The 20,696-nt window shown below is 46.1% G+C and overlaps 1 protein-coding gene across 4 annotated transcripts in view; it reads right to left on the minus strand.

Annotated features, from left to right (window-relative positions):
• Window positions 1-1,170: 1,170 nt before the first annotated feature.
• Slc14a2 (solute carrier family 14 member 2) overlaps window positions 1,171-20,696 on the minus strand; it is a 431,234-nt gene continuing 411,708 nt past the window's right edge. Inside the window, exons 13-22 of one of the 4 annotated variants that reach the window (XM_004855073.3) lie at window positions 18,500-18,622; window positions 16,253-16,335; window positions 15,203-15,362; window positions 14,358-14,547; window positions 13,904-14,032; window positions 12,550-12,742; window positions 9,363-9,510; window positions 8,616-8,750; window positions 4,761-4,810; window positions 1,172-2,179 (exon numbers count right to left, since the gene is read on the minus strand). In XM_004855073.3, coding sequence (XP_004855130.2) covers window positions 1,979-2,179; window positions 4,761-4,810; window positions 8,616-8,750; window positions 9,363-9,510; window positions 12,550-12,742; window positions 13,904-14,032; window positions 14,358-14,547; window positions 15,203-15,362; window positions 16,253-16,335; window positions 18,500-18,622 — 1,412 coding nt within the window. In that variant the 3' untranslated portion in view covers window positions 1,172-1,978. Of the gene's footprint in view, window positions 2,180-4,760; window positions 4,811-8,615; window positions 8,751-9,362; window positions 9,511-12,549; window positions 12,743-13,903; window positions 14,033-14,357; window positions 14,548-15,202; window positions 15,363-16,252; window positions 16,336-18,499; window positions 18,623-20,696 lie in introns of all 4 variants that reach the window. The other 3 variants (XM_087193186.1, XM_004855078.4, XM_087193188.1) reach the window with 3 other exon arrangements.

Genomic DNA, 20,696 nt, shown 5'->3' on the forward strand with positions numbered 1-20,696 from the left:
GCATGCGAACCCATACTTTAATAGCTCCATGTCATCACTTGGAGACTGGGGCAGCTGAGTGTGCTATGAGCAGAAACAGCCTGTGGACAATTCCTGGATGCTTGATCCTCAGAGAGCCATTAGTCTATGGCCATTAAAATACAACCTGGGACCTTCTTGGCCGCAAGGTGTGATTGCAAACTGAAAGGTAACTCTGTCCTACATGGAGGATTCTTTTGCAGGGGATGTGCCTCATTTTCCGGGAGGAGTCATGATGAGTTGGGGAGGATCTGGAAGACGAGCATGCAGCTCCAAGCTCCTGGGCTGGGGAAAGATGGCTAAGACCTCAGGGCAGAGAAGCAAAAAAGTGCATATAGAAACTAGCTTTTGTAAAGAACGGGTTTTGGTCAGATTGTACTCCTTTCATTAGAGCTGGGTTTATTGAGGGTCTGTCCCACTCCTTCCTCCCTCCTCCCACTTCCTTCATCTGTCACCATCCAGTCATAGTAAGTGGGAAGTGGGGATTTGCCGGGCAGGTCTCACTGTGGGCAAAAGAGTTCAGCCTCCTCTGGGGAGGGGGTGGAAAGCTGGGCCACTTGGCTTCCCACAAAGGAGTCTGGTGGTTTAGGAGTTTAGTAGGAGCTATTCCCAGAGTGACCAAGGAAGAAGAGTTACTGGCCAGGTAAGAGGGGCTGGATTTGTAACTTTGGTGTTCAAGGTGAGGTTAGGTAGCCTTTAGCCTTTCCATGTCACTAGAAAGTGACATGGGTTGTTAACAGTAGAAAGCAACATCTATAGCAATTCCTGTACAATTCCTTTTGAAAGCAAATCAAACCCTTCTCTGATATATATCTCAGAGGATTTTTTTTTTTTCAGCACTGGGGATTGAATTCAGGGCCTTCATCCTGAGCTATGTCCTCAGCTCTTTATATTTTTTATTTTGAGACAAGGTCATGTTAAGTTGATAAATTGCTCAGGCTGGGCTCGAATGTGTGATCCTCCTGTCTCAGCCTGCCAGAGTGCTGAGATTATAAGTGTGCTGTCATGCCTGCCTCCCCGCCCCATAATTTTTAACCCACCCTAAACTCTTCCCAGACACATGCTGGACTGTGGAAAACCCCTCAAGTGGGCAATATATGAGTGTGTAGGTGGGAACCGTATTACGGAAACCCTGACACCAACTTGCAAATTTAAACAGTTTAATGAGAGTGTAATTATGACTGTTATAAAAGGAAAGACATTTGTTTACAATATGATTACAATGCTGAAAAAGATCAGTTTTCCCCTTATGATATTTCAGTAATGTAAAGGAAGGCACATTGACATTTCCAGTAGCTTAAGTTCCTAACCCCAATCTGGAGATATTCTTCCATGACCCCAAAATAAACCTCCATAGAGCATCAACTCTTGCCTGCACTTTCTGTAGGTAGCACTTCCTTCTGTTACTCAGCTCCAGATAAGTACTTTCTGGTTGTGCTGATTTGATCAGGTTACAGGAGACAGGGAAGAGCCAACCCTTCTGAGGTAGAAGGGACCTTAGAGTCCCTCCCTGTCATAAAGAAATTCCTGGCACTAAGAAGTCAAGGCTGAGATAGGGAAGGATGGAGTTGGGACTGTTGGGATCCATTAGTGGTAGAGGTGGATGGGACCAGGCCTCTTGGCCTTCAGGCTCATGAACATTTCCCAGCACTGTGCTTTTCTATATTAAATAACTGAGCTGGCAGAAATGTCACCCATTTCTGTCCCCTTCTTGGTGGCTTTCCTTACAGAACAGGAAAAGTTCCTATTAAAGGGGGCTCTCATGGAGCCAGCTATTGGAATCAAGCCTAAATTAAGTCATCTTGGTGAGCTTCCAGAAAGGTGACCACGCACACATTTCCTGTGCTTAGGGGCAGGATCACAGAACAGACAGAAAGGGAGGTTAGGTGGCCTTTAGCCTGGGGACTCAGACAGACTGCTGAAGGCTGCATTTACAGTGACATGCTTTGGAAAGGACAGCTTAGGAGATGTCATAAGCCTGGTACTTTGTGATGGTTGATGCCCTTCTGTTTCTCTCCTGGGACAGGTAGTAGATGCGATTGGCCTCTGGGTAGGTGACCTTGCTAAGTGGGAGCTTGTAGATGGCTGGGTTGTTGGTCGTCAGGAGCAGGAAGGTGAGCGCTGAGAGGCAGAAAGGCCAGGTGCAGGGTGGTAATCCAAACTGGAGAGAGAGGGGGACACAAGCGAAGCCTCAATTATAAACAAGCTCCTGCTTGTTCAATTAGCCCTTATTGGTCACTTAAAGTCATGCTCTATGGGCACTGATAAAGATAACACATAATTGAAATCAACATGAAATTATGCCAGTGCATTTAGTCTGCACTGTAACAGGTGAGCACATACTGTTCAGAATGCAGCCATTGGAGAGCCAATAGCGGTTGATATGCCTTTACATATGTCTTGGGGAATTTGGGCTGGCCATACTTCCAACTACAGAACTAGGGCCATTCCATGTCTTTTCCCAAGCTCCCACTGAAGGAATGTTTTTGGAAGCCACTTCATAGCTCAAGACTTTTTCATTGGTCACAGTCCACTGGACTAGAGATAGGCATCTGACTCAAACACAGCTTCCCATAGGCAGGTGACTTGGACGAATGTAACTCCTTTTCCAAGAATGTGAACTAAAGGCACAAAGACTATGTTCATAGAGCTCTTGAACTGTGAGGTTTGAAGAACCAGTGAGGGTGGCCATGAAGCTGTGTGCAGTAGAGAAACACTTTGTATAGAGACACAGGGAAATGAGCAGATGTATGTAGAGAGGCAGAGGAATGGCATCTTTGTTCCAGGAAGCTGGAAGTGAAGAGCAGCTGCTTCTCTTCTCAAGGGCTCTCCTAGCCTCACATCTCTTTCTTATGATGTTGACTTGGTTTTTAATCCTTGAGATGCCCTGAGACATTTTAACATACCTCTTCTTCATATGAGAGAGCTTTTATGGATGGCTTGCACTCAAAAGAGCCTACAATTCAACTGTGAGGCAGATCAAATGCCCCCTTGTCCTAAAACATTATTTTATTATAAGGTGTAAGACCTCAGGTAGTACCATGAGAGTAGTGATGCTGGTCATGTGAATGGCTAGAGATGGCTCTGTTGGAGGGGACTTTGGCGGGAGACCAAGGACAGTACTGTAAGGAATCCCTGTGGATGATGAGATCCCCTCAGTGAATCCTCCCAGTGCCCTACTAAGACTGCATGAAGTGTTTCAGGAAGCATTCCTTAAAGTTCCACAGTGGAGATATGGGAGTTCCGTAGATGTATGTTCAAATCTCAGCACTGATCACCTTATTAAAATCATTTACTCTTTTGGAGACCTGTTTTCTTAGTAGCAAACCAAGGATAACAATACTCAGAGAGCTGGTATGTAGTGCATACCAGATACTCAGTAAATGGTACTCAGGATGTGGACATTATAATCAAGCAGATGGTGGCATTTTAGAAGCCTCGAGGCTGCACACACATGTGCCAGTTAGAAAGCAAAAGAGTACAGCTCCTAGTTGTGCTTCCAAGGAGGGCTTGGATGGTCTCATAAACATAGTTCAAGACTTTTATATTCTGTTTCTCAGTGAGATTGGAAAGTCCTCAGAGTGGAAAGTCCTTCTGGGTAAGTTAGTAGCCTGCATTTTTTTGTATCCCAAACAGTTTTTAGCACAATGCCTTAAACACAGTAGGTACACGGGAAGTAATTTCATTCTGTTTTGAAAAATGTCTAAATCGAGTGGTATAGCCCTGTAACTTCTCTAAACACAGACACTTAAGTGGACACCTATGGTTAGAAGCCAAAGTTTTCTGTTTCTATCTATTCCAGTTCTTTGTTCAAGGAAAGCACATAACATGTATTTATTGAGTGACTGATTGGATGAATAGATGGTAGACCCATTGAAATATTGTACATCAAGGTGCGCACAGAATTAGATGAGGCCCAGAGGAGGGACTTAGTCCATTGAAGGAGACAGGACAGTATCAGGGAAGGATAATTATTCTGCTTAGGAAATACCTTCCAAACCACCCATTCTCACTAGAGGAGAAGGAGGGGTTCAGACAGAAGTGAGTGGAATGTCTATGCCATCCCTACCTGCAGGATCAATAGGACTTTCCCTGGCTGTTCATGTAAGGTTTGCTTGGACCCTTATCTAAGTAGGGGAGGGATCAGTGGCAAGCTAGGCCCTGAGTACTCTGTGCTGGGCCTGGGGCTGACCAGTCGGCTCCTGCTATACTCTGCCCTACACTGGAGGCCAGAAAAAGAAGGAGTTCTGGGACTGCTATGATTGCCACAAGCCATCAGGTCAGGCTTCTCTCTGGCCAGCTAGGGCTTGATGGCCCCTGTTCCCTGAAGCCTTTGCTAGTGTCCTCTTGCTCCATGAAATGTGCTATGGGACAAAGATGTACACTGACCCACAAACTAGGTGGACAGATGATCTGTGAACACACAAAAGTTAGGTAATAAAGATTTAAACATAGATCTAGAGAATGACATAATAGAAAAGAGTTGGATTTACAAGGCAACGCTCTTCAAATTGTCCTTCTAGAAAGAGGGCTGTTGGCCATTGACAGTGGGATCTGACTGACCTCCATCTGCCATTTAAACTTTGGAGCCTGAGCTGCTTCGGTCCAGCAGTCCTGAGGTGTGCAGTGCAATTTGCAACAAGGGGCGTGAACTGGGAAGGGTTCCAGGAGGAGGAGTTTGAGCAGGGTTTGGGAAGCCAAGAAGGGGTTTGTGAGCACATTGTTACCACAGGTTGACTCACCACAGATAGCATGTTGGCCAGAGCAGTGCCTAGGTAGGCTGCAAACAGAGCTGGAAAAAGAACCAACAATAAACAGTCCAGTAACTACTTAACAGTATCTCAAGCTTTGTCTACATATTCTCTCTTCATTAATTTTATGACACAATACTATCTCTCAGATTTAAAAAAAAAGAGTTACATTTCCATTGCTTGGCAGCTTTAGAAGTGTTAAATTCCATGCAAATGCCGGCACAGCTAAGACAGCCGATGAACTTTGTTAAAAAGGGCCAGAATTTAGCTGTTACAGTTCTCTTGGGTCCCACCAACTTGCATTCCAGTAAAGGAACATTTAACAGCATAAACCATAAATGAGAATTTTACTATACAGCAAAGGCGAGTGAGTCCCAGAACTCCCTGATGGAATATTTCATCACAAGGTATTAACATAATATGGGTTTCCAGGGAGAAGCAGCATTCCGTGAGCTCAAGGGAGATCAAATATGCCCACTGCCTTGTCTTCTAGGCTCTGTGGAGTGGGCAGGGCTGGGCTAACCACTGGGAAGAGCCAAATGCTGGCAAGAGAGGAGAAGCAATGAAAATGGGCCAGTGGAACTAGGCTTTGTTTCTGAACCTTAATTTTTCAGCAGCAAGCAATTCAATTGTCCCTAGGCTGTTAACAATAGCTCACCTTTATTAGAGAGTTACTGCATGCCCAGCTAGCAGCAATGCCAACCACATCCTGCGGCATTCCTACAGTCTAAGCACTACTATTGCTTTTGTTTCATAAATGAGAAAATAGGCTCAGAGAGGTTAAATGCTGTGACTGTTCTGCCTGTCTTTGAGTTAGAGAAACCCCTCTTATCCTAGAAGTAGGAAGAGTGAGGAGATTAAAGGATAAATGATATGAGTGGGATGTGGGACAGTTTCATGGTTCCCACCAGCCAGCTGATCTCTCTCCAAGGGACTGGGAGCCTGTGCCATTCTTTGTGTCAGCTCCATTCTCAATTATTAGTACACATTGCTTGACTACAGATAACAAGGGCAACTCTTCCTGGGCATTGTTTCCATTGCTTTCATGGGTTATCGGATTTGACTATAACAACAGTGCTATGAGGCAGACACTGTATCAGGCATTGAGAGTTCGAGTGACTCGACCAGGATGAGCTGGGTGACAAGTGGCAGAGCTCCAGCCATCTGGCACCAGGAGTGGGCTCTTAACCATTGTGCACTCCAGCCTCTCAGAGCTGAGGTTAGAAAAGGAGGCAGACCGAGGAACCGACCTAAATATCACTAGTCCCGAACAGAGGAATGAGGAGGTGTGGCTTGTGAAGAATGGATGCTCCAGAATAGTCTGGATGGAACCCAACTCCATCCAACTTACCCTGGGGTCCAGAGCAAAAGGATTTATTCCCATGTTCCCCCGACCCCATTGTATTTTACAAATTTGACCTGTAACCAGTAGGAAATCTTCTGCAGACCTGTGTGTGCTAATCTGTGGTTGCAGGGCCTGGAGAATGAGGAGAGGGGGAAGATGATGGAAGAGAAGGAAACAGTACAAGGAGCCTGTCTGGGCTTCAGGGGAAATCGCCTGTCCTGGAGGACACATAGAACAGGAAGGAACCTTCTTTCTCCCTGGTCCTGTCCATCACTAGCTGCATGACTGTGCTGGACTGCAGGGAAAGCACTGGCTTCAGGAAGGAGCGTGATGTCCTGCAAAGAGCACAGACTTCTACAGCCCATTGTGTTTACACGCCCGGCTGTGGGCTGTTTGGTTTTCTCTCCCTTCAACCTCAGTTCCCCATCTGTGAATGGGAAACTCTCTTGGTTGCAATGGGGATTAAATGAGATGCCCTGTGTGAGGTTCACAGCATGGCACCTTTGACGTTCTTTGCTGGGTGGCTGTTCTGGGCATTGTAAGATCTTTAATAGCACCTTTGGCCTCTCCTCACCAGATGCCAAAAGCACTTCTTTCCCTAGGTATGACAAATAAAAATCGCACCAGACACCGCCAAAAGTCCCCGAGGAAAGGGAGAAATTCTTCCTGGCTTAGAGCCACCCAGGTAACATCTGACATGGGTAGTCTGGTAAAGCCGGAACTAGGGGAGGTGAACGAGGCAGCTGGGATACACAGTTTAAGGAGTACCTCGCCTCAGGAGCATGGAGATGTCAGAGTCATCACCTGCACAGCCCTGAGGGTGAGGTCCTCCTTAAAATTTTGCATCTGAGCTGGCTCACTTGTCTCACCCTAGTCCTGACCCTGCTACGTGAACATATTTTTTTCCTCTTTTTCAAAGCAGAATATAATACTGTTATGGTTTGGATTTGAAATATCTCCCAAAATTCATGTGTTAAAGTCTTGGTTGCCAGGTAATGGGCTTTGGGAAGCAATCAGATCACAAGGACTCTAACTTCATCAGGTGGATTAATCCATCGAGGAGGTCATATTTGATGGCATCATTGGGAGGTAATGAAAACAGGAGGTGTGGCCTAGTTGAAAGGTGTGGGTCATGGAGGTGTGGCCTTGGGGACTAGATCTGATCCCTGGTCGGTTTGTGTCAGGCTCCTTCCTGCTTTCTCTGTTTCCTGTCTGCTATGAGGTGAGCAGCTTTCCTGTGCCATGCCCTACTGCCATGAGGTTTCTGCCTTGACACAGGCCTAAGGCAAGGGAGCCAGGTGACCATGGACTGAAACCTCTGAAACTCTGAACCTGAATAACTCGTTCCTCCTCTTAGTTGTTTATCTCAGGTATTTTGTCACAGTAAATAAAAACCGACTCTCACAAATACTAACTCTGTTGAGTTGTGATGAGGGTGGAGATGAAGTGTCTAAAGTGTCTTTATGGCAGGTGCTAAGAGGAATGGTAAGTTTTTATTTGGCCAAAATGAAAACTACTATTTCTTAAGTAACCATAGCATACTGGCCTTACATTGAGTATTTTAGGGTATTAGAAAAATAACTTTAAAAAGGAAGAAAGAAAAAGACAGTAGATGGACCCTTCACATCTAGCTTAAATAATTTTTCCATGTTCATAGTGACTATCATAAAATGCAAAAAAATCTACAAATTACTTTAAGAATGCAAATGTATGACCATATCTCATCCAGAACATCTTCCCTAGCAAAGAATCATTGGGACATTTTTCTACTGTAAACTAATTTTTTAACAAGTTTATGTAGATAATGTTTCAGAGTCCATAGTGGTGCTGAAGTGGAATCTCTGGTTTTTTTTTTTCAGTACCAGGGATCAAACTCAGGACCTTGTGCTTACAAGGTAGACATGGCAGCACTGAGCTAAATCCCCAGCTGGAATCTCTGTTTTAAATGTCTTGGTTAAAAGAAATTTTATTTGGTTTTCATTTACATTAACATTAAGAAAAGAAATGAAGGATATTCAAGGATTAAATTATATAAATGTGTCAAATTTTTTACAGTCAATCTAATATCCTAGGACTCTGAACAAATAGGTAACCAAGAGGGATCACTTGAAGGGCCTATGGTTAACGTATGGATGTTTAATTTTTATCACTGTATTTGAGGCAAATTGCAGAATTCCATATAAAGCATGAATTGCCTAAAAGTTGCTCTGTGTTCTCCAATCACCAGCCAGGAAAGCAGGACTCACAGGAGACAGCTATGAGCAACACAAGACCACTGCCACCTAAGGAAATCTTTCTCTATGTGGCAGAACACTGTGCATACAGTGAAGACAGTGCACTAAATAACCACTGAAGACAGTTTTAACTACAAGCCCTTCTACGAAGCAAATAATTTCTCCCACTTATCTTTTTTGGGGGGCAGGATTGTCCCAGGGCAGTTTTCTTTGTGAGGACAGTGGCAGCCATCTTTTGAGCTTAAAAGGGAACTCTATAGCACCTACCACAGGCGATGGCAAGGAGGTGCGTCTGCCAGGTGATGACGTAGAACATGCCTCCGATGGCGATGCAGGCCAGGGAGCTGTTGAAGCCACACAGGCCAAAGTAGATGGAGTCAAAGGGCGTGGCAATGCTGAGGGCTGTGGGAAGGCAGGTGTCAGCATCGAGCATGAGATCTTACAGGGCTCATGTGGCTGCCCCAAAACCTACCATAGGCCTCAAAGCTCAGAACCAGATTTCCTCCAAGGTACTCATATAAAATAGGCTTCTGGTTCTATGTACTGCAAATACGTCTACAGGAAACAGATTGTCATGGAGCCACATGAATACTAGTAGCTAAGCAGTGACAAGTTGAAGAGAAACAGTCCCGAAATTGTCCCTCCCTGACACACACACACACACACACACACACACACACACATGCACGATTCTTCTGAGAATCCATCCTTCTTTTTGTCACTGGAGAGAAGACTTAAAATATAAATACATCTGAAAGAACCCGTAACCAAACTTTAAATTTATATAAAGGTGCAAATGCCAAATGCCAAAGTCTTTCTTGAGGACAGCTGTTGGTGAGAGGAGCATGAAAGCCCCAGAACCAAAAGCAAGAAATAGGGATCCATGGAAGGAGGGAGAGTTTGGGGAAATCTGCAGGTGCGGCATTAAAGACACACATCACTGTTTTCTTTGGGGTTGGCCCCTGGCACCGACATCCCTTCAGCCCGTTAACAGGGGAAGGCAGTGACACAGACCTGCCAACATCCCTATGGTGGATCCAATTGCAGCGTGCAGGCAAATCAGAGGTGAAGATAGGAACAGAGCGATGAGGAAAATGCCTCCAGTCCAGGGATTATCGCAACCATACACTTGACCGACTCCAACAGGGATGGCTCTCAAAAGCTGCAGGTGCAACAGGGTCACATGCTTGTTAGGAAGGCAAAAGAGACAACGTAAACTTCAGTCCAAAAGATTCGGTGCCAAATCCTCCACACGACACTTTGCCACAGATTTGGAATACATTTCTGCTCAAGTGTGTTAACTCTAAAAGGAACAAATTCTTCTCATTTTAACTTTGAGTTCTTAGTAAGGGAAGGATACTGAGTTTCCTTCATCTATAAACACGAGTGAATGGCATTTCACTCCCAAGAAGAGAAATTGAAAACCTTTCACCCAGGGATATTTTTCATGAGAAGAGTAATATATTTTCAACCACAACTCTCATATAATATAAAGCAAAAAATAATGAGAAGGGTAAATATTAGACGAACAGTCTCATGTATTTCCAAGAATGGCAAGTGTGGGTGTAGAGATATCCATCTTGTCTGGCAAGCAGTAGGCCTGGGATCTGCAGAAGGGGCCTGGAGGAGGCAGTGTGGCCCAGCACCTGCTCTTTTGGCTGATAAACCCGAGGGGCCCCCTGCCTGCCTCAGTGCTCCATGGATATCAAGGCTCAGTGGAGACTGTGATGTAAGAGCATTTGAGGGACTCCGACATCTTGAGGTCACTGGGACACATGGAGCTTAGGGAGAGTCCGGGTTATGGGCTTCTCCAGCTACTGGGACTGGGTCCTGTGTCTCAGAGGATTTGTCCAAAGGCCCTTGAGCCTTTGGAAGTAAGTGCTCAAGGGACATGGCTGTGGGCCCTGTTGGCATGCTCTGGGTTCATCTCAGCTTGGGGCAGGAGCTGAGGAGAAGCAGTCTTGGGATGAGCTGTGTTTATCATGGCCTGCAAGTCTGTGTCCTTTGGGAGGAGTCTGCTCCTGGGGGAGGTGTCAGGAATGGAGAACCTGTGGCTCAAGGCCCTCACGCACAGAGAGAGGGTAAGGAGACAGGGGACAGGCCTATAGGGCTAACGCTTTGGCTCAGGCTTCCATACCCCAGGACAGGGAACAGAATAGGGCTTCTAGCCTGGTCCTGCAGGATGAGGGGACAGGTGTGAGTCTTACACAGGGAGTGGTGCTGGCAGTGTCACCTCTCCCTAGTTGCATCTGGGGAATCTTCACAAGTGACAAGAACGGGGGAGCCTGTGGGCGGGGACTCAGTGTTGTTGGGAGTTGTAGAACCTCTCTTTGACCTTCACCATGTGCTCGAGGATCTAACTATAATTGTCAAGTACACACAAACATACAAACCATCATCTAATCTGGTCCATTAGACAGGAAGTTATTTCTTAAAGAATGACTACCAAAAATTAGAATTTTTCCTCCTAAAACTTCGGGATTCTAAAGTGTTTGTACAGGATCATTTAATATTTTTTCATTTCCATACAATTCTGAAACATTTTTTAAAATTGAAAGTGAGGCATGAAGAATGTAATATCTTAAACTTGTTATTTCTAACATCCGCTCATAGCACGCCAATCACAGCAATTTTGCCTCTAAAATATGTCAATTGGGTTAACACCACGAATGGGAAGCCTGAGTTGCTGAATCACCAACATGACGATGCCTCTTCTCACCTCTGGCCCGTGAAGGTCCTTGCACATACAAAGCAGTCACCAAGGATGGGGCCAACACCAGCATTTCCTTTCCTAATAATGATGGTTCTTAGCTCGAATGCAGGGTGCTTTCAATCACACTAAGAGACACTAGGGATTGTTATTTCTGGAAGTTCCTTTCCAAGCCCAAGTGGGTCTTTGGTGATGAACTGCCCATAATGAAGTTCCAGGGTGAGCACCAGACTGTGGGACCCTGCTGTGTAAGAGAGTAGAGGCCTCAGAGCAACCGTGCCTGGGGAAATAACAAGGTAACAGGCACATCGCTCCATGCTAATTTAATGTGTTCAGTGTTGCTTCTTATTCATTATCTTGGCGGACTTCCAGAGGTCAGCACTATATACAGAATACTTGTTGAAAAACAACACTTGGGGCTGGGGATATAGCTCAGTGGTGCTGGGCCTGACAATCACAAGGTCCTGAGTTCGATCCCCAGTACGGGACACACACACACACACACACACACACACACACACACACACACCTTTTAGGCTGGGTGTGGTGGCACATGCCTGTAATCCCAGCACTCTGGGAAACCAAGGCAAAGGAGTACAAGTTCAAGCCCAGCCTGGGCAATTTAATGATATAGTGAGACTCTGTCTCAAAAGTAAATATAAAAAAAGGGCTGGGGATGTGGCCCAGTGTGAAGGCTCTGGGTTAAATCCCCAGTGCTGGTTTGTCCCCAGTGGACAAACACACACCATGAGAAGCTCTGCTATACATATATACATATATATGTATATGAATATATATGTATACATATGTGTGTGTGTATATATATGTATATATATGAATTTTTTTGTGTGTGAGACAGGGTCTCACTATGTAGTTCAGCCTGGCTTTGAACTCACTATGCAGCCCAGGCTGGCCTTGAACTCATAGCAATCCTTCTTCAACCGCCTGAGTGCTAGGATCACAGGTGTGTGCCACCTCACCCGGCTGTATGTGTATTTCTTAGTGGAGGAATACAGGTGCTTTAAAACGTGAGTGAGCCTTAGAGAGTGAATGGAATAAGTTGCAGAGCCTGCGACAGTGACTTATGAAGCCATAGATGACAGCACGGTGGGGACATCTTTAATGATTAGGTGTGACTGAATGAAAGAGAACACACAGCTCACTTTGCATTAAAACTGGAACAAAGCATAGAAGGAAAGCAGAGAAGCCAGGGCAGGAGTCCAGAAGCTGGACTTTGCTCTCACTAAATCACTGTGTGACCTTAGGTCTCTTAAGCTTGCCTGGCTTTCCTCCTCTGTGTCATAACAGAGTGGGACCCGAAATAGCCCTTTTACAAGGAGGGAAGGATGGGAGCTTATGATGTATGTGTGGAGAACTCCTTGGACCATGACATTGTTAATAATTACTACCCTTCTGATGTGCTAAACAAGTAAATGCCACTTAACATTGACTTTGTGCAAACACTGCCCTTCCTCCTCCTGTGACACCTACCAAGGGCACTTGGACCTCCGACCAGGTGATATTGGGCACAGAGGATGAAGGCTGCAGCAGTGTCATGGGGAAGAAGAGGTTGTAGTGACCTGTGGCTGCCAGGTACAGCGTCACGATGATGTTGAAGGGCAGCGTGAAGACTGGCAGGTCCCACTTGCTGAAGATGGTGCTCAGGGCACTGGAGAGGATGGGGCTGATGGCAGAACCAGGAGATGCTGGTTGGGAAGCAGGCATCAGACAGCACAGCACTGGGGGCCTTCCCTGCTCCCCCCAGCCCCTCCACCTGACTGGCAGCCTCCTCCCTGGACAGAGCCCAGAGACAGGGTGGGTACCCCCACTCAGCTTCAGAAGGAAGACTGCCTGGGAGACATTTAAGGCCAGGAGCCTTGGAACCCCCTAGAAAGCTCATTGAACTACATCCCCAGGCAGGAAGGAAGAAGATCAAGGGAGCAGAGGGGAGGGAAATAATCATTGAGTTATTAAACTAATGCATTTTGAGTGACCAGGCCCACTGGCCTCTTTGTCAGAATGCCCTGTGTTTTCTGAAGTGAGGGAGGTGCCTGGCACCCTGAGGGCTGTACCCTATGTCTGGCCTTCAGCCTACCTTGGAAAGTTGTGGTTTATATCTAAAATGCTTCCATAAAGCCCCATGCATCTGGAGGTGATTGGATCAAAGGGGCCCTATACTCATCAGTGGATTAGTTCATAGATGACTTGATGTTAGGAGGTGGGGCCCAGTTAGAGGCTGCTCACTGGAGGGTGTGGCCTGGAAGTGTACCCTTTTCCCTAGCTCCCCTCTCTGTCTCTGTGTTTCCTGTTTGCTATGGGATAAATACCTTTCCTCCACCATGCCCTTCCACCATGCCGGTTCTGCCTTGGAGTAAATTGCCCATGCACGGAATCCCCTACGACCATGAAACAAATCAAACTTCCTCTTCTTTAAGTTATGGGTGTTGGGTACTTTGTCTGAGCAGTGGAAAATCTGACTAATACAGGAGTTGTCTCCATCTGGGCAGGGTTCCCAGGCACGAAGCAAAGGGAGATTGCCAGAAACTGACACAATCCTGTAGCACTGACCTTAACCTGCCTAGGCCTCAGTTTCTTGCTTTGTGTTGTGGCAGGGTGAGGCCAGAAACCCTTTCAGATCTTCAAAGAAGAAAAAAGGACAGTAGCTCATGGGATTGTGTATAGGTGTCCTCCCATGATATAATGTTAGTAGTTATCTCCGGTGGGTGTTTCTGATGTATGAACCAAACAAATGCTACTTTAAAATGGAGCATAGATGGCAGTCACAGGCCCAGGACATGAAGGACAATGGCTTTTTGACCTGAACTCACCTCAGAAGCAAACTTACCAAGACATGGACATGATGATGACTGGGAGCAGAAGCCACCAATAGTAGTTGCCCTTGTCTGAGAACACAGCCATCAGCAGCCCCACGAGGATCCCATTGTAGCCATGGAGTCCTGCTGCAATGGCTGACCTGGGGGACAAGGATGGGGCTGGTGGGGTGGGGCTTCTCCATGCCTTTTAAAATTTTCCTTCACAGTCAGATTTTCCTCACTGGGGGTCTGACTGCACACCTCCAAACAGCCACCCTGGGAGTGGGGAAGAAAACTGCCAGCCCTATTGGCCCTCACATTTCTCTAGACAATGTGTCTATGAAAAATGATAAAGGAATAGTCAGTTTTTGGTTTCGAGTGCCCTTGTTTTGAGGTGTTTCTGAGCTGACAGAGGGTGCAAAGGGGAAGAGTTGTCCCCTTAGGGAGTGGCTCCTTAGCCTCATGCTTCCACCCTTGGGGACTTACTTGTCCTGGCTCAGGAAAAGGGCTGTCAAAGTGGACACAATGGTGCCCAGGCAGCCTGAGATGGCCCACCAGGGGTTCTGGACAAAGAGGCCGATGACGATGAGGATGCCGCTGAGCGGGTTGTTCACAAACATCACCTGAGATGTGCCCCGGAGCACCCAGTCGATAAACTGGAACACGGGGGACTTGTCTGAAATGGAACAGGCCAGGAAGTCAGCAACTGCTCCTGTGTGGAGTAGCCCTGGGCAAGGCCTGGGGCAGGCTGAGGGTGTGAGAAATCTCCCTGCAGATCCCAAGTGGGTTTTCAGGGAGCCGACCACCTCCTGTCACAAAGAACCTGGGACAGTATTTGATTGTCCAGAAAACCAGCAGGCTCTAGGCTATTTTTCCTGTGGTGGGCGTTGGGTACACTGAGCTGTCTGTCTCCCACATTTTGCAGAAAACTCTTGCTGCATGGTGGGCATTGCACCCATGAGCCAGATCTGGGAGACTGCCAGAGACCTGTTGGCCTGGTGGATGGACAGTTTTCTCCTGGAGCCATCCAAGGGCCATTTTCTAGAATGCTGGCTCTAGAACCCCAGTTCTTCAGTGTTTATCTGCAACATCTGGACGGGACATATGGGACAGCAGGACTCTTCTATTCAGAAACAAGAGCTTGTCACTGATACATGTGGGTTTTACATCCAAAGAGACTGTTGCAATGACAGAATTCCTAGCTTCCCACAAAAATCCTAGAGACAGAGCTCACACTGCTCTGTAGAGAACGGTTGCTACAATGTGTTTCCTGGGGATGGCAGAGGCAACTTTTTAGGGGTAGGGTCAGGGCTGCCATCACAGAATGGTACCTTTAAGTCCCTCCCCAAATTCCTTCATCTCTCCTGTGATGTAGCTGAGGGCTTGGCTGACCCTCTTCCCCCCGGCAGCCATGGAACTCTGGATCCAGGGCATCTTGGACGTAGTGGCTTCCACCTTTATCTCAGAACTTTCCTCCATGGTGTTCAGATCCTGTCCAGGGATGAGAGATGGACATGAACCCTCCACATTCTGTGGCTTTCATGCTGGGTAATGTCTGTGGTCCCCTGAGGACCAAGCTAAGATTTTTATTTGGTACTTTGTTAAACTGCTATTCCCTGTTTCTGTAGATTGGAGGCTTTTGTTTCATTTGACTTGTCACTCTTTTGATATTGGCAATGGCCATGAGGAACAACATGACATCTTTATACTCACTTTTCGGATGAGGAGCCAGGCATGTACAGTTTCTTACTTGCAAAGGTCGGGGTCAAATGGTAGAATTAACACATTCAACTGTGGGGTTCTCTCTCTTTTTGCAGTGTTGAGGATTTAACTATATGCTAGGGAAGCACTTTACCACCGAGTTATGGCCCTAGCCATTTTTATTTTATTCATTACATTGCCCAGGCTGGCCTTAAACCTGTTATCCTCCTGTCTCAGTATCTTGAGTAGTTGGGGATTGCAGGCATGCACTACCTTGCTTAGCTTCTAGATTTTTGTTTTACAAACCATTACTTACACTATACTATACTTTTTTCTAGAAGAAACTGCTTTCCCTCCAACATGTCTAGTCTTTAAAATTTAACTGTCCACAAACTCAAAGGTTTGCAATTGAACACGTGAAGATTCTGCTTTCCAAAACTGGCATGATCTTATTTCCTAAATATTTGATTCAAAAGAAACTTGATAATAATTCAAATAAAGGGAATATGAAAATTCACAAAGTAAAGTGTGAAAAATGGACACTTTAATCTAGTAATTACATTTCTGAAAATATGAATTCATGAAAAGTTCTCCTGCATGAGTCAGCCTCCTTGACAGATTCTCAGGTCCCCGATCTGATGTGGGGAGGGTGCCATCCCTGCCGACCATTGCATACTCACCGGCAGCTCCATGGTGGGCTTCCGGAATGGATAGGGAAAAGGCTCTTTGGTCTGTCTCTCCTGGCTTTCACCTTTTCCAAGAACTGGAGTTAGAAAGAAAAGAGAATCATCAGTTTAGAACCTCTATTCTGTTGGCTTAGCAGTAATTTCTTGCCAGGCTGGAGTTTAGTCTACTTGGTATTTCCCATTCCATTGAGGAAGCACAGAAGCTGGAGTCTTGTAGTTGGAAGTTTCCTATTTTCTTTTACCACTCATGGGCCCATTTGGGTACGTACATCGTCAGGGAAACAGGACATTTTACAAAAAATATAGAGTTCAGAGACTCCACTGATCCTTAATTAAGAAGCCCTGTAGTTTTTAGATGAGGAACAATAGCCCAGGGGGACAGTGGTTTGCCTGTGATTCCTGATGATTCTTTCTCCTATACCACATGGAGAATTTGAAGGTGCACAAAGAAAGGAACTTGGAGGTTGTTGAAGTCCTTTACTCCTAAAGTGGTGGTCTTCCTGAGCCATATGGGATCTGGGTTTGAACGTGGCTATGACTCTCCTCAGCTGGATGACCTCAGGCTATTTGGGATTTGAACTTTTTCTCTCAATCTTTTTACATATGTCTCTGAATTTTAGACATTTTTAATACCAATCGCTGGTTGGATCAGTAGTTACTTAAAACAGATTTTGGGATGACTTTTACATCTTTAAAACTCTTATAATGTAGCCACAAACATTTATTGTTATTATGCATAATTTATTTTAAAGAATGACGAATTTCAGCAGAGTTTTATGCATTGTGAAAGATCAGGCGCTTAAACTTTTCTTTTTGGTCTTGGTGCTCTGGTTCCCTCTGGTGGCCAAGTGTGAGAATAGCAGGCTGGGCTCTGCCCATCCTGTATTTGTAGACTGAACTGGCTGTTTCCAGCCTACCTTCCAGTCTAGTGCCTTCCAAGCACTAATAAGAACCCATCAGGGTCGTCATGTTGCCATTTTCGTAGGAGCATGGGCTTCAAATACCAGTGTGGTTGTAAAATCACACTCTTTAGGAGAAACAAATTAATAGTGGAAACTTTGAAATGAAGACGAGGAGGCTGGGAGGAGTCCTCTAACTCGAGGCTCGTGTGTGGGATCTCCTGACTGACCGCTTCTTCTGGCTGGAGCTCCCCTCTGCCTGCCAGTGCTGCAGCAGTTCCCATGGGCCTTCACCTTCTGGCTCCTCTACATGGGGCTTTATTGTGCTTGCTCCACTCCACTCCCACACTCGTGAGAGATGTTAGGAGGGAGATCATTGTTGTTTCAAGGGAAACCACGCTCTCTTCCACATCATGGCAATCAAAGGCAAACTCTTGGGGTCAAGGGGTTCCTGAGGAAACTGCAATGCCCCTTTACCTTGTAGGTTTCCCCATAACCGCTCAAGGCCTATTTCTCTGGCTTGGCTGACTTTTGGTCTGAATGATAGGAGGTGAGCTGGAGGAAGAAAGTCACTAATGCATCTTCTGAGAGGCAGAAGTGGTGGGAGGGAACACTAGCTTGGGAGTCGGTTATATCCCTTGCAGTGGCTCTGGCCAGCTGTGTGGGTCTGGGGAGTCCTGCTCCCCTCTTTGGGGTTTGGGGAAGAATTAGATTGCTTCCTTCCTGTCTCTCCATAAGCTGCTCCAACCTGCAGCTGATGGGGCTGATCCCTCCAGACTCCTTCCTGTTTCCCAGAACCTGACCTCAGCTTCCAAGCCCAGGTTTCTGGTTACCTCGCCTATTCAGCTTTGGCTGCCCTCCGGAGCCTCTCCTGGCCTGAGGGGGTCCTCTCCACAACTTTCCTCTCTACCTGTTCCCTTGGTATACCCACCATTGACTTGGGAAAGAACTATTCATCTTTAGCTTCCCAGACCAATGGTTTTTCACTTAGTGGTAAGTTAGAATCTCATGAAGAGCTCTAAAGGATCCTGATGCCAGTTCAGACTGCCCCAAATGAATTAAATTAGAGTCTTTGGCTATGGGATCCAGGTGATTCCCACATCCAGCCAAGTTGACACCACCTGCCTTTGTCCACTTCCTGTCCCAGCTTGCTTCCCCATTCTAGGCAAGGTGTGTCCAGACACAAGAAAGCTGTGGCCTTGGCCAGTGGTTATGCATGAGAAGAATGAATCTGCCCTTATAGGTGTTCCAACTACCCTGTGGAATAGGTACAGGTCACTGTCCTCGTTTTATCAAAGACAAGGCAGGTGGGGACCCAGCATGATGATGAGGACGTGCACACCTTTGCTCCTCCTCCGAACAGATGACCACTCGATGTGGAACACACTCCTGTGTATGGGGAGCAGGGCCTCAGTGCCCTCCTTTGCCTTATGGCCCGCCGTGGGTGGCTGCTCTCCACTGCCACCTAGAAGGGAACAAGAAGAGACAAGTCAGTGTCCTACCTGGTCCATACTCCTGAGAGCCAAGCAGAGTGCAAGGAAATCCACACCCAGAAGCTGGAAAGGAGAGAGTGGTACAGCCTGCTGTTTAGAGAGTAACTGCATCTGTCTTTGTAAAAAACACTCAGGTGCTCCCTTTCTCCCATTACAACTTCCACTTCCTCTTCCTGCAGGAAGCTACATTCCACCATGTCCAGAGGTGGGTGAGCCAGCCTAAGACCCATTGGATGATATCTTGGACAGGTCAGGAGAAGCGGACCCTGAGCTGAGTACAGCCAGCACCTGTAGCAGGGAGTTTGAAAGCCAGCTGAATATTAGGTGCTTAAAAAAAAAATCCTGAGGCTTACCCAGACCAATGAGGAAGATTAAAGTTTCCAATTCCTATGGTATTTAAAAGATGGCTCTCATGTGCAGCTTGGGCTTATAATTATTGGTATAGGTTCTTGCTGCTTAATGTTTGATCCTTGGACCAGCATTAGCCTCCTCTGGGAGCTTGTTAGAAATACAGAATCTCAGTCTAACCCCAGACTGATGGAATCAGAAGCTGTATTTCAACAAGTTCCCGCAGGTGAGTTCTGTGTATATTAAAATCTGACAAGTACCTATCCAGGGGGAACTAAGTGTCTTGAATACATTCTGAGCCACAAGAAACCCTCTTCTGTAGCATATTGTTTTCAGTTTCCACACTATGGAGAGGAGATCACCTTTACTGCTAGGAACAAGATTTCTCAAGTCATGGTCTGAGAAGGACTGCATCAAATCCCCTGTGTGGTTTGTTAAAGTGCGTGCTCCCAGGCTCATCCAAGGTTTATGAAGCACAATATCTGGTGATCCTTAGGGCACACTCATCTAAAATTGGGGTTCTAGTGCATAGCAAAGTCAGAGGTCCAGCAGCTGCCTGGAATAGTAGAAAACATTCACTATTCACTATTACATTTGCACACTCCTCTCTAGGTTAACTCACTTTGTCTTTTCAAACAGTACCTTGAAATGGGTTGGATGAGTGTTGTCACCAAAAGATGGAAAATTGAAGCCCAGCGTGATTTCCCTGGCATTCTACTAACTGTTGGCCCTGGGACTCTCAGTGTCCAATTATTTTTCTGCATCCTTGCTACTCAGAATCTGGTGCTACTAGAATAACTTCATGGTTGTCACCAGGGAGCTTGATAGGAATGCAGAAATTCAGGCTTCAACTCAGACCCACTGAATTAAAATCTGGTTTTTAACAAGATCCCTTGCTGATTTGTATGCACATTAAAGTTTGAAAAGATCGACTGAGGTCACATTGCTTATGTAGAGACAACTTTAACAAAGCCCATAGTATTATTGGCAGGGTCAACATCCTGAGAGTTGGGTGGGGGAGGGCATGGATGAACAAGCAAAGAAGTCTTGACTGCTCTTTCCAATTAGAAGGGAACAACAACTCTGTCCCTTCCCTCAGCTTCAGGTGGAGAAGTAGCTACTGTTTTGGAATTCTGTCCATGGATCAGCATTGAGCTATAACTCCCAAGGCTGGGACGTGTCTGTGAACTCTGCACTGCAGAGACACTTGGAATTTTAGCTTTCCCTGGGCACCTCTGCAGAATGGGAAGTAAAGGCATGTCTTTGCACCATCTGTGTTCTCCCACAGTGCCGACCCCCAGTGCGCATCTGCCAGGCTGGCAGGCACTTCTGGGGACCATTATGTCTCATTCCTCATATGCCAGGTGCCAGTCATCCCAGCTTCCCCCTCAGCAGAGCTGTATTTCAACCTTAGAGTCATAAACGCAAGTGGATGGAAGCTTCAAGACCACAGTCTACTTCTATTCTAGAGAAATCAGCTCACTGAGATAATACAGCTCATTAATCATGGCAAAGCTAGGAACCGCTTTGGTTCTCCTACTTGTTAGTTCACTACTCTTTCCACCGTAGTATACAGTGTGAACCTATTTAGTTCAAGAAAGAAGCTTTTCTTTTAGCTTGGGACCTGGTCTTGTATATTGGAGGCCACGACAAATTCCATTTACCAAACTGTGCTAGTTGTATATATGAAGAGTGTTC

This window comes from Heterocephalus glaber, unplaced genomic scaffold (assembly GCF_053883595.1).
Source record: "Heterocephalus glaber isolate CG9 unplaced genomic scaffold, H.glaber_assembly_v1.0 deba00000331, whole genome shotgun sequence".
NCBI classification, from domain to species: Eukaryota; Metazoa; Chordata; class Mammalia; order Rodentia; family Bathyergidae; genus Heterocephalus; species Heterocephalus glaber.